This window comes from Mandrillus leucophaeus, unplaced genomic scaffold (genome assembly GCF_000951045.1).
Source record: "Mandrillus leucophaeus isolate KB7577 unplaced genomic scaffold, Mleu.le_1.0 Scaffold332, whole genome shotgun sequence".
In the NCBI taxonomy this organism is placed as follows: domain Eukaryota; kingdom Metazoa; phylum Chordata; class Mammalia; order Primates; family Cercopithecidae; genus Mandrillus; species Mandrillus leucophaeus.
The window spans coordinates 853,334-865,293 of record NW_012103499.1 but is presented as its reverse complement, the minus strand read 5'-3'; the positions used below and the strand labels follow the sequence as shown (position 1 = coordinate 865,293).

General features: G+C 57.8%; 1 protein-coding gene across 1 annotated transcript in view; it reads right to left on the bottom strand.

Moving 5' to 3' along the window:
• The window catches only part of LRP1 (low density lipoprotein receptor-related protein 1), an 86,249-nt gene that overhangs the window by 22,893 nt on the left and 51,396 nt on the right, over positions 1 to 11,960 (bottom strand). Inside the window, exons 30-44 of the mRNA XM_011988526.1 lie at positions 11,691 to 11,865; positions 11,506 to 11,600; positions 11,114 to 11,263; positions 10,793 to 10,933; positions 10,308 to 10,442; positions 8,064 to 8,195; positions 7,664 to 7,798; positions 7,358 to 7,487; positions 7,109 to 7,235; positions 6,572 to 6,723; positions 6,357 to 6,481; positions 5,654 to 6,031; positions 4,114 to 4,303; positions 602 to 806; positions 99 to 291 (exon numbers count right to left, since the gene is read on the bottom strand). Of these exons, the coding sequence (XP_011843916.1) occupies positions 99 to 291; positions 602 to 806; positions 4,114 to 4,303; positions 5,654 to 6,031; positions 6,357 to 6,481; positions 6,572 to 6,723; positions 7,109 to 7,235; positions 7,358 to 7,487; positions 7,664 to 7,798; positions 8,064 to 8,195; positions 10,308 to 10,442; positions 10,793 to 10,933; positions 11,114 to 11,263; positions 11,506 to 11,600; positions 11,691 to 11,865 (2,463 nt within the window). The remainder of the gene's footprint in view (positions 1 to 98; positions 292 to 601; positions 807 to 4,113; positions 4,304 to 5,653; positions 6,032 to 6,356; positions 6,482 to 6,571; positions 6,724 to 7,108; positions 7,236 to 7,357; positions 7,488 to 7,663; positions 7,799 to 8,063; positions 8,196 to 10,307; positions 10,443 to 10,792; positions 10,934 to 11,113; positions 11,264 to 11,505; positions 11,601 to 11,690; positions 11,866 to 11,960) is intronic.

Here is an 11,960-nt window from a genome sequence, read left to right as displayed (position 1 = left end):
TGTGTGTGGGGGTGTGTGTGGTATGTGTGGGGGTGTGTGTTTATATGTCCAGGCACGACAGGCAGGAGGGCGAGGCAGGTGGCAGCAGCCCCACTCACAGCTGTTGGTGTCATTGGCCACGGCGATGATGCCCATGGGCTGCTGGGGGATGTCCACGCGTAGCAGCTTCATGTTGCTGCCCACGTGCTTGTTGGCCCGCTGCACTGCCCGCCGCACCCAGTCGGTCCAGAAAATGTGCTCCCCATACACGGCCAGCCCGAAGGGGTGGACAGGCTCTGACTTTAGGATCACCTGTGGAGACAGCGCCATCACTGTTACAGCATCGCTCGGGCCTCTCGCCCAGTCTCCACTGGACCACAGCCTGGCCTGGCCTCTGACAGCTACAGAATGAGGGCCCACAGAGGCATCCTGCCATCTCCCTCATCTAGCTGATGAGGAGCAAGCTGGACAGGGTGGGGTTGCCCGAGGCTGGGGCCTGGAGGGACTCACCTCCTCCCAGCTGCTCCCACCACGTCTGTGCCTGGACGGTCTCAGCTGATGGCTGACCCTGGCCCTGGCTTCCCCTCAGCCGCCCGCCAGCTCACCCACCCCGCAGACTCACATAGCGGTGGGAGCCGTCATACTCGCACCGCTCAATCTTGTCCAGGGTGGCGTCAGAGAAGTAGAGCTTCTCGGCACGGTGGTCGATGGCCAGGCCGTTGGGGGTGCGGATATCCTTCTCGATGAGGGTCAGGACATTGGCTCCCGAGAGCGCTGCCCGCATGATGCTGGGATGCTGCTCATTCCAGTTGGTCCAGAACATGAGGCTGGGGGAAGAGGGTCCAGGGATCAGGAGGCAAAGCCTGAGAGGCTACCACAGAGGGTACAGGCCAGGACACGTAGGCACCTGGAACCCAGAGGCCCGCCAAGGCAAAGCAACCTCAGAGTCATCGAGGCCAAGAGTGCCCCGACGCCCACAAAGGGCCCCGCTATCGCACAGGCAGTTCTCACATGAGGTGGCTGAGTGTGAGGGGATGAGGGCCAAGTGTGAGATATTCACATTGCAGTATCTGGGCAGTGACCATCTACTTGCTAAGAAGACAGCCAAGTGAGACAGGTTCTGGGGTTCCAGCCCTGGCTACGCCACCACCAGCTAGGTGCCCTTAGGCAATCTGCTCAACAGCCCTGTCCCTCAGTTTCCTCCTCTATGAGGTGGGGATGGTAGCACCACCTGCCTTGCAGGGTGGTTGTGAGAGTGGAAGAAGTTAATCTCCATCTTAAGGACAGATGGCACACGCTATGTGAGTATTTCCCAGGAGTTTATTCTTAACTGCTCTCTTCTGTGCAGGGAGGCTGGCTGTCTTCCAGATCATTCAGGAAGCCCTTGTGGAGCTGAGTGTGGCGTGTGTCCCTGGTCCTGGGGTATGTGGGTCCTATCCTCAAGGAACCCTCGAGTTCCCTTCTCCGTACTTTGAGGCCTTTACATGTTTGGGGTTGGAGCCACCGTTCTGCCTCATAATGGCTCTGACCTCGAACGAGCCTGTCACCCCTCTGAGCCTTGGTTTCCTCTCAGTAAAGGAGGCAATGGGAACAGCCAGCCCCCAATTATGCTGTGCTCCTTGTGGGGTGGAGGAAGGCCTCAAGGCTGGTCAAGCACTATCCTGGGGTTGATCCTCGGACCACTGGCATTGGATGGTGAGCCCTGGGCCCTCAGTCCCAGAGCTTGTCACTCAGCTAGGACCAGGGCGGGGCAGGGGACTCCAAATTCTCTTGCTCCCAGGCGATCCTTATGCACAGTGGAGTCTGAGACCACCAAGTCACATGAAAGCCAGCTCCATTCTCCAGTTCCCTAACAGGACCTGCCCCTGCCCCCACCCGTGCCTCTGGCCCCCTCCCACCTCCGCCCCTCACCATTCTGGCCACAGATCTCTCCTCTGGCCTGTGAACTTGTCTCCTCATATCTCTCCAGGTCACACCCTTCTTGCCCACCCCCAGCGTCTCCAGCACCATTGAACTATCGCGCCTTCTGCTGGGCTCACATAGGAAAATGGTGCTGCTCTGCCCCTTGGGAGACACTGGCTGCCCTGAGCCTCCACGAGCTCATGAGAAGCTCTGATCTTAAGGGCCTCATCCTGGAGGACAGCAGGGGTGTGTGATGGCTCTGGAATCGGGATGTAAGTTGGGAGGGAGGCGGCGTGTCCCTCTAGCCTCCACAAGGGAGAATGGGTGTCCTGGGGCAGCGACCGGTCATCTTCCTGGCTTGTCAGGATTCGACTTGGCCTGTCAGTCCCCACCAGGGACTCCCACACCTCAAGTGAAACCACTCACACCTGCAGTGAGAAGTGATTTTCCTCCTGGCGTCAACAGACTCCTCCATGTGACACAACTGTGGTCTGGGTGAACCTGCTTCCCAGGAATGTGGCGGGAGGGAAGACAGAGGCTTTCCTGGGGCAGGTGCTCAGTGTCCAGCAACATGGCAGGCCTTCTAACTATCCGACTGTGACTCCACAGGGTCATCAGTGCTCCAGTGCCGACTGCAGGGAGGGCTCAGGGGGAGGCTGGGGTGTTGGAGTCTCCACTGGCCCCTGCCCCCTCCATTGGGGTCCACATCGGCTCCTTCCGATTCCCTGAAAGTGCCTGCTCCTTCTGGCCAGGGGGAGGGCCCCTCCTGCCGGCTCAGCTCTTTCTCCTGGGTGCTGGGACCATGCTCCCATTCAGCCACTCCTGCCATCCTCAGATGTCGACTTACATGCCTCCTCTTCAAGGACATGTTCCCTGACTTGCAGGCGGGGCCAGTCCTCAGCACACAGCCACAAAGCTCTTCATGACGCCCCTCGCGCTCCCCGCTGGGTCCTCTGCACCTTCTTTGCTCTCAAAAGCCACTCGCTGAATGTGCAACGGAATCCCCTTGGCTCATAGGAAAGGAGCTTGGTGGGCAGCCAGGAGAACATGTCCTCTGGGACGAGGGCAGGGCAGCCCTGCTGGACCCTCCATGGAGGCTCCAGACCATGAGGGACAGGCCCTGAGGCCATCCCCAGACAGGTGAGGCAGCCAAGGTTCATGAAAGCGGGGACTGGACCTTCGTCATCAGCTGCAGACGTGCCAGACAACAGAGGCAGGAGGAAACAGAGGGCCCTTGAACCAGGTTGGATGTGACTGACACTGGGGTACAGGTAGGGGGAATCTGGGTTCGGGACGCTCCCATATCTATACAGCTGCTTTGGGTTGTGTTTACTAGTTTCCTAGTAAAGCTTTTGAAAAACATTCCAAGCACTGCTGAATTGGGAAAAAAATGTTGCTCACATGGGGGCCAGGATCCCTAAGGCGAGGGGGTGGCTCACTAGAGGCCCAAACAGCCAGGATGAAGGCTGCCCTTGTGGGAGAACAGAGCAGGCCGACTGCGGGTGAACCCCCCAGGGGGAGTACCCACCGCCAGGTGCTTCCTGCCACCTGTCCTGGCTTGTGCTCCTAACTCCTCCGCACCCTGACCTCACTTCCCGGCTGGGTTCAGGCCTGCCTATGTCCCATGGTGTGCAGAGGTCCCCTTCTGTCCTCCCTGTCTTGAATTTGTCTTTCTTCAGGCTTTTGCTCAAAGCACTTGCCCTGTCCAAGCTGGCCTTCCTTGTCTTTTCGAATTCCAGACTCTGGGCCAATCTACTGCCTTCATGAGACCTGTGGTCACCCGTATACAGCCCTGTGCCAGTTACCATTGCTTCCCACAAGTATGACTTCTCAACCCAGCTAAGTGGCTTGAAGGCCCAGCCCGAGGCTTCCATACGACGGGTTCAACAGACATTCTTTGCCTGAAGCTTTGGATCCCAGAGCTAGAGGCCCTACCCTGTGCCTCCAACATGGTGTTCTGATGAATGAATCAACCACAAAGGCAGAGCGTCCCCCACAGTCCTCATGCTCCCCTTGGTGCAGGCAGCTGAAATCTTAGCCAGCTTGTACCACAGAAGAGGAACCTGAAGCTTAGGAAGCTTTTGCAACTCCCCCCAGATCACACAGCAGGGAAGGGTGGAGCTCAAGTGAGGGCTTGCCTCTCCTGCACCCCGACCTGGGTCTGCCTGGGGAGTTTCTGCCGCCCCAAGTCCCACCTCTCCCCACTATCCCCATCCCCAGGCAGCAGCTCACTTCTGGCACTCATCCAACACGAAGGCCCGTGGGTGGTCATCTCCGGACATAGTGATGACGGTTTCACGCTCGAAGGCCCCCGGGCGGGTCTGGTCCACTGTGTGGCGCGTGATGGTGGATGTCGTGTAGCTTGTCCAATAGAGAGTATCCCAGCCACGGTGATAGGCCAGGCCTTCCACGGAGCCCACATCTGTGAAGAGACAGGAGCAGCCATTGGGCGGGAGGGGGCCAGAGGGCAGCCTGCACAGGAGCCATGGGGGACAGCCTGGGACATGTGCTGTCCTGGCTGGAAGGGGAAGTGTGGCGTATGGGAGTGCATGAGGTGTAGCAGAGGGGGCTCGGGGGCACCAGGGTCTGACTCATGCCCCCAACCTCTGCTGTCCTCACCCAAATGACCTGTGGTCACCTCCCAACCCTCTCCCTCGGTCTTCCCACTTAGGGCGATTGGGCTTCCTGGTGTGGTTGCACTTTCCTGGAGCTGTAGTTCCGCTGAGTTGAGTGCAACATAGATTTCAGTAAATCAAAGCCTACTTGGGCTGTACCGGGGAGCCCCCTACTTAAAAAGACCCTGAGCTGGATTGATTATTTTATAAAGCAGACATCTTAAACTCAGGTTAAAGAACCAAGGCACAGTGAGAGACACAGCTGAACAGCAGTGTAAGAGAAAAGACTCGAGCGTTAGTGGCTAAAAGTGATGGTGGCTGCCAAAAGGCCATGCTGTGGTATGGTCTGCAAACAACCAGAGGGGAGGGGACATCCCTTCCAGGGGACTGGGGATTGATCTGCCAGTCTCTCCTGATCAAGCTGTGAGCATGCAGTACTGGGTTTAGCTTTGGATGCTACATTTTTAGACAGACATGTGGGCTGGACTAAGTTGCAGCAGAAAATGTCCCAGAAAAGGCTGAAAGGACAGGTCTGAACATGCAGCACCTAGTTCGGCGCCTGGCAGGTCTTTATGGACCAGCTGAATGAATAAATGAGCAAATGAATGAGTCAAAGGACCTGGTGGTAACCAGGCTGAAGAAGAGAAAATGTAGTGGGATGCAGTTTTCAAAGAGCTGAAAGGCTGTCCTATGATGACAGCCCTGACACTGTAACTGCTCTTTCCAGAGCACACGCTCCATCCCCAGCATCACTGAGCTAGGCCTTCATGTGCAGCAGCTCAAGGAATCCTGTCTCACCATGCAGATGAGAAGGCTCAGGTTTGGCAAGAGCAGGAAACTGACCCAAGTTACCAAAACCCCAAGGGACTGGGGCTCAGCCCCATGTCTGCAGCCTGGGTTTGTGAGCGCTGGGCTCCACAGTGACCTCTGGCTTGTTCTGTGCAGCCCTGAAGGCAGAACTAGGACCAGTGGCGGGAGGAAGATGCGAGCCGACACTGACTCCACATCAGGAGTCATGTAACTGCGGGGGTGCAGTGGGAGTCGGCTGAGTTGCAGCTGCTGGGATTCAGGGTAGAGTGCCTGGCTGGGGTCTGAGAGTGTGTGCTGCTCCCCACCCCACGTCCCACTTCCTGGGAAGACTTGGGGTCTGGGCTCACTCTCCACAATGGTGATCCTCCTGGAGCCATCGTCGTTGATCTGCTGAATGTTCCCAAAGTGGATGTCGCTGAAGAAGATGCGATTGGGGGTGCCCGGAGAGGTGCCTGCCCGGTAGTCAAAGGCCAGGGCAATGACGTTCTTCATGTGCTCAGGGTCCTCGAAGGGCTGCACGGGCGCATTGAGGTTGCGCTCATCCGACAGGTGGATGCTCTTGAGAATGGTGCGCTCCGAGTAGAGCAGGTAGCCGGCGTACTCGCGGCACGATGCTCCGTCTTCAGCCAGCATCCCGTGGGCACAGGCGCAGGCCCGCTGCCCACGGCCCCGGTACAGGCACAGCTGCTGGCACCCACCATTGGCCACCGCGCATACGTTCGTGCCTGGGGGAGGGGAGGGTACAGAGGGCAGGGCCTGCCTTGGGAAAGGCTCGCTGGTGCCTTTGTCATCCAGGCTTTGGCAAAAGTGCTGCCCTCTGCCTCAGTATTCCCAGCTTGGACGACCTTCCAGGGCCCAGAGCCCAATGTCTAGATCTGTCCTGGAGCACCTCAGCCTTTCCTCCCCATCCCTGGGTCTCTTGGGCCATCGGAAGGTGCCCCATGGGTCTAACTTGTCTCCTGGCCCTCTCACGCTGGGTTCCCTGGGGAGCGCCCTCCCAGGCCAGAGTCCCCCTCACCTCTCCACCTCAGCCCAGAGCCCCGGCCTCACCTTTCTGCCGGTCCCGGTTGAAGACTTTGATATCTTTAAGCTGGACGCCGATGCCGGTTCGCAGGGGCACGGAGTCTGTGGCATTGTCTTTGCTCCCTCGCTTGATAGAGCCGTTGGCGTGAGTCCTGAGGGAAGGACAGGTCACAAGCAGAGCGTCAGTGGAGCGGGGAGGGAAGGAACAGATCAGCTGAGGAGGCCAGGACAGAAGCCCTCACCTGTCACTCCAGTAGATGAAATCCTCAAACACAGACACTGAAAACATGTCCATGTTGTTGCTGGACAGAACCACCTCGCGGTTCTCACCCGTCTCCAGGTCGATCCGTTCAATCTTGTCTGTCCGTGCATCACACCAGTACAGCTTCCCATCCTACAGGCCAGAGGCACCCACCTCACCTCCAGGGCTGAACCCACTGCCAGCCCCATGTCCGGGGCAGCAGGGAGTGCGTGGGCCAGAGTGGGGCCCTCAGTTCAGCCTCCCCCCCTCACTCCTGCCTCCTGCACACACTCCTGCCCTCTGCCCTGCTGATAAGGCAACATCCAGGCATCCTTCCCCTCCCCTACTCCCCACTTCTGAGTGACCCCTGCCCATCATCTCTGTGGTAGCAGGAGTCCTACTCTGGGTGCAGGGCTGGGCCGGGAGACCCCGTGACCTCCCTTGGGCTTCATGTCCTCCCAGAATGGGCTCATCACAAGGAGGAGGGGCCTGGGTCAGGGGTCTACCATCGGCTCCAGGGCCAAGTTGGCATGCGAACCTGGTAGTCCACTGAGATGCCATTGGGCCAGCTGATGCTGACGTTGACCAGCACCACACGCTCCGTGCCATCTAGCCGAGACCGCTCAATACGTGGATACTGACCCCACTCAGTCCAGAACAGGTACCTGTGGGGTAGAGGGGAAGTAGGGGGTCAGTCCCCAGACCCTGGAGGAGACAGGGCCTCATCAGCATGGGCCATGGGCAGAATGACAAGGCCAGACCGGAGCCAGTCTGTCCAGCTCCTCACCCTTTCTCTGGGTGGACGGTGATGGCTCGGGGCTTGTCTAGACCCTGGGAGATCACCACGTAGCGGAAGGAGCCATTGAGCCGGGCGACCTCGATGACATCGAAGCCCTGGTCCGTCCAGTAGATGTTGCCTAAGGAGGGAGTTGGTGGGGCTCAGGGAGGTTGGGTGAGGACAGGTGGACCTGGTGTCCTCCAAGCCCCCAGGCACCCCTGCAGCTCCTCTTCCTGCTCCCACCAACTCCTCCTCCCCCCACATCCCCCAGTCCTCTGCCACACCTCAAGCCCCACAAACCCACCCACTGCTCACCTGCGATCCAGTCCACTGCGATGCCCTCCACGCGGCCAATGCCATTGGTCACCACGTCTTCACGCCATGTCTGGTCCCGCTTGGCCCGGCTGATCGTGCTCAGGCCCATGTCCACCCAGTAGATGGTGTCATTTTCTGGAGTTGGAGGAGGTGACATGGGGATGACCAGTAAGGCAGGGGTAAGGCGAGGGGTCAAAATCTCACAAGGCTCAGGACAGAGGTGAGAGAGTGCCGGAGGGGTCAGGTGCTTGGAAGGAGAGGTGGAGTCGGGGTGGCAGCTGTAGCAAGTGCCCCACCTCGGGCTGATTCAGGCAGCCTCTCACTGGACCCTCAGGGCACACCACACTACCCCTAAAGCTCCCACGCCACGCCCAACTCCCTCCACCACTAAATGGCTCACCAGCATGGAAGTCGATGCCGACAGCCAGCGAGGTCCCGGACACTGGGACCAGGGCATCTGACTTGTCATTGGGATCCAGAGGAATTCCCCTGATTCCTTCGTGCACAGAGTACAGGAGAAAGGAACCCACGCCTGAAACACAAGGACACTTAAGGCATGGGTATCGCCAACACTCTCCCCTTAAGCTTGGTTGCTGTCACCCTCCAACTGTTCTCTGCTTTTCCTTTGATGTCTTCCCCCGCCATCATCCCTATCCTCCACCCAGCACACACACCCTAGCCTGAGGTCAGAGCATGGACCGGGAGGAAGCTCACCTGGCTGGTAGCTCTGGGGAACCACCTGCAGGACCCCTAGCCACCATGAGAGGGCAGCAGAGACTCGGATTTCTCGCCTTGTGCTCTGCCCTCCTCCATCCAGCACAACCCGATCTGCACCCTGCAAGTCCCTTAGGGAAAGTCTGGGAGTTCAGACCAGACAATCAGGACTAGGTGACTCCAAAATCTAGACTTCCAGTTTGGCGCTCAGCCTGATTCTAGTTTCCTCTTTGTCCTCCCTCTGTCTGGTCCATGCCACACCCTCTCTCCAACACTTAAAACTCAACCCCATAAGGTCACTCCTAAGCCAGTCTCATTACCCAGTTATCCCATTTCTTTTTCTTTTCTTTCTTTTTTTTTTCATTTTGTTTTGTTTTGTTTTTTTGTTTTATTTTTTTGAGATGAAGTTTCGCTCTTGTTGCCCAGGCTAAAGTGCAATGATGCAATCTTGGCTCACCGCAACCTCCGTGTCCCGGGTTCAAGTGATTCTCCTGCCTCAGTCTCCCGAGTAGCTGGGATTACAGGCATGTACCACCACGCCCAGCTAATTTTGTATTTTTAGTAGAGACAGGGTTTCTCCATGTTGGTCACGCTGGTCTCGAACCCCAGCTTCAAGGTAATCTGCCCGCTTCCGCCCCTCAAAGTGCTGGGATTACAGGCGTGAGCCACCACGCTAGGCCTTTTTTTTTTTTTTTTTTTTTTAATTGAGGTGGAGTCTTGATCTGTCGCCCAGGCTGGAGTGCAGTGGCGCAATATTGGCCCACTGCAACCTCTGCCTCCCCGGTTCAAGCGATTCTCCTGCCTCAGTCTTCTGAGTAGCTGGGATTACAGGTGCCCGCCACCACATCCAGCTAATTTCTGTGGTTTTAGTAGAGACAGAGTTTTGCCATGTTGGCCAGGCTAGTCTCAAACTCCTGACCTCAAGTGATTGGCCTGCCTCGGCCTCCCAAAGTGCTGGGATTACAGGCATGAGCCACCGTGCCTGGCCCAGTTTTCCCATGTCTTGAGGCACCACTACCCATGCATCTCAGAATCCTCCCTTGCCTTTATCCCTTTGATACAGCATGTCCCAAAGTGAATCCCCAAATGGGCCCTGGTTGCTCAGACTCCATGAAAAGAAGAATGAAGGTCAAGCGAGTTTTGGAAAACCGCAAACGCTTGAAAAATTCTTAGCACACATAAACATATTCAAGGCTCTGAGAAGTTCTGCAGCACAAAACACTCTTAAACTTTGTTCAACTCAGAATTTCTTTTGGTAAAATCTACCCACATCAAAGAGGGAGGCTCCTAGGAATGCACTTCTGGGAAATGCTGTCCCCCCGGCAAGCTCATAAATGAGTTAGCAGGTTCTTGTGAAATGGGTCTGAGTTTCATTCCTTTTCTTCAACACTTGCTGAGCCCAGCCCAGGTCCATCATCTCCTCACACTCCGATTACTCCTGATAGCCTCTTAACTGGTTTAACCACCTCTGTTTCTTCCCCACCACCAATGCGGTCAGGTTGATCTTCCCCAAACATCACTTTCCAGGCACTCCTGGCTGAGAACACAGGAACCCCGCCTAGCTCACAGCCTTACCTCCAGGACTTCCCCACACTTTGCCCACCACTCTTGGCTGGGGCCCCCACACACACCTTACGTTATGTATAGTTCCCTCTCCTTTGAGCCCTGCATCCACATCCTACTTGTCCTATAAAACTCAGCTCAGAGCATGCCTCTTCCATGCAGCTACCACTGATCTGCCTGCTGACATCTATTTTTCCAAAATCCTACTGGAAGCACTGGAAACTCATAGCCACTTCATGGTCCAGTGTCCCCTACACCATGAATGTAGTCTTGTCCCCAAGGTAAGAAGAGGAAGGTAGGGCTGTAGGGTAGGAGGAGTCAGGGTTGGGGAGCTGGGACAAGGCTGGGAGGAGAGCCAGGCACTGACCCTCACAGGCCTGCTGGCCACTCCGGAGGCTATAGCCGGCTGTGCACATGCAGGAGCGGGTCGTCTCTGACGTGGGCAGGCAGAGCTGGGAGCAGTCACCGTTGTTGACACTGCAGGGGTTGGTGCCCTTATGGTCTGGGGGCAGGTGGGAGGCAGAGGGAAAGGGTTAGGTGGCCCTCCTTGGGACCTCAGGGTCAGGCTTGGGCTGCTCAGAAACAGGATGGTCACTGCCTTTACCCTGGACCTAATGGGGGTCACCACCCCACCCGGCTCTCAGGTTTTCTGTCCTCCTGGGCCCCTGGCCTTATGAATAGGGCTGCTGGGAGCCTACAAGGTGCCTTTGTGAGAAGGAAACAAGGAGTCTCTTTGGGTGGTGGGTGCAGCCTAACCCACTTACTCCCTTGCCCCATGGACCTGCAGCCTGCAGCTCTGGAGCCTCCCCTGTTACCCCTGAGACCCCAGCGGCCGCCTGGCCTCACACCTACCCAGCTGGATGCTCTCGTCATAGACCTTCATGTGCATCACCAGGGTGGTGCTGTTCCGCAGGACGACGGAGCCCGAGCCGTCGGCCTTGCTGCATGTGCCCATCTTCTCCGACACCTGATCTGCCCACCACAGCTTGTCCCCTGGGGCAGCAGGAGGGGATGAGACCCTTGGGAAGGCCCCACACCCAGCTCTCCTGAAGGGCTCATTGGCCCTAAGTCATCAGGCCTCCCACGTGGTGAGATTCTGCCCCAAGCCAGCCCGTCTCCCAGGTCTGGCCTGGCCTGCTCTGCGTCATCTCTGTTTCACCCAGCAGCCCTCACCCATGATGGCCAGGGCGGTGGCCTTGCCCAGCTGGCTCCGCATGGCTTCGATGACCTCCAGCCCACTCCCATCCAGGTTGCAGCGGTTGATGGTATGGTTCCCGGAGCTGATCCAGTAGAGTTTGCTTTCAGGGAAGTCAATAGCCAGACCTGGAAAAGGGGGTGTCACTGCCAGGGAGTCTGGCCCAGGGCTGGGGATCCAGGGATAGGAGCAGAGGATATGTGTGTGAGGATGTGTGGCTGTGCGTGGCGGGGAGGCGAGGGGGCAGGTGGTGAGAGCAGGCACTAAGCTGAGGCTCTGGGGAGGCTGAGGGGCACCTGAGGTACCCTGTGAGCACCTCCTGGTCAAGGAAGTAGGGAAGGGCTGTGGGGGTGGGCAGGGAAGCTCGTACCCACGGGGCCCTTCTGGCCACTGAAGAGCAGGGTGCGATTGCTGCCGTCCATGTTGGCCATGCTGATGTTGTCACCATCGGTCCAGTAGAGCTTCCTGGGGGGAGAGTACCAAGAGGGAAGGGTCAGCGTCTTCTTCTTCCCAGCCCCACACCCCATGCTCCCTGGCCCTGGGCCCTAGACTGACCCACGCAGAGGGTGGACGACAAGGCCATGGGGCTGCTCCAGGCCCTGCACCACTGCGTTCTTGAAGGAGCCATCCAGCCGGGCCACATTGATCTGCTTCTTATTGGTGTCATAGCTTGTCCAGAACAGGTTTCGGGAGACCCAGTCCACAGCGAGCCCATGGGCATTTGGCAAGTCTGAGGGCACAAGCAGGGAGTCGGTTGTTGGGTGTCTGCAGGGCAGTGGGTCAGGAGGGGAGCCAGTGTGCTTTCTGGAGAAAAGGGATCAGGAA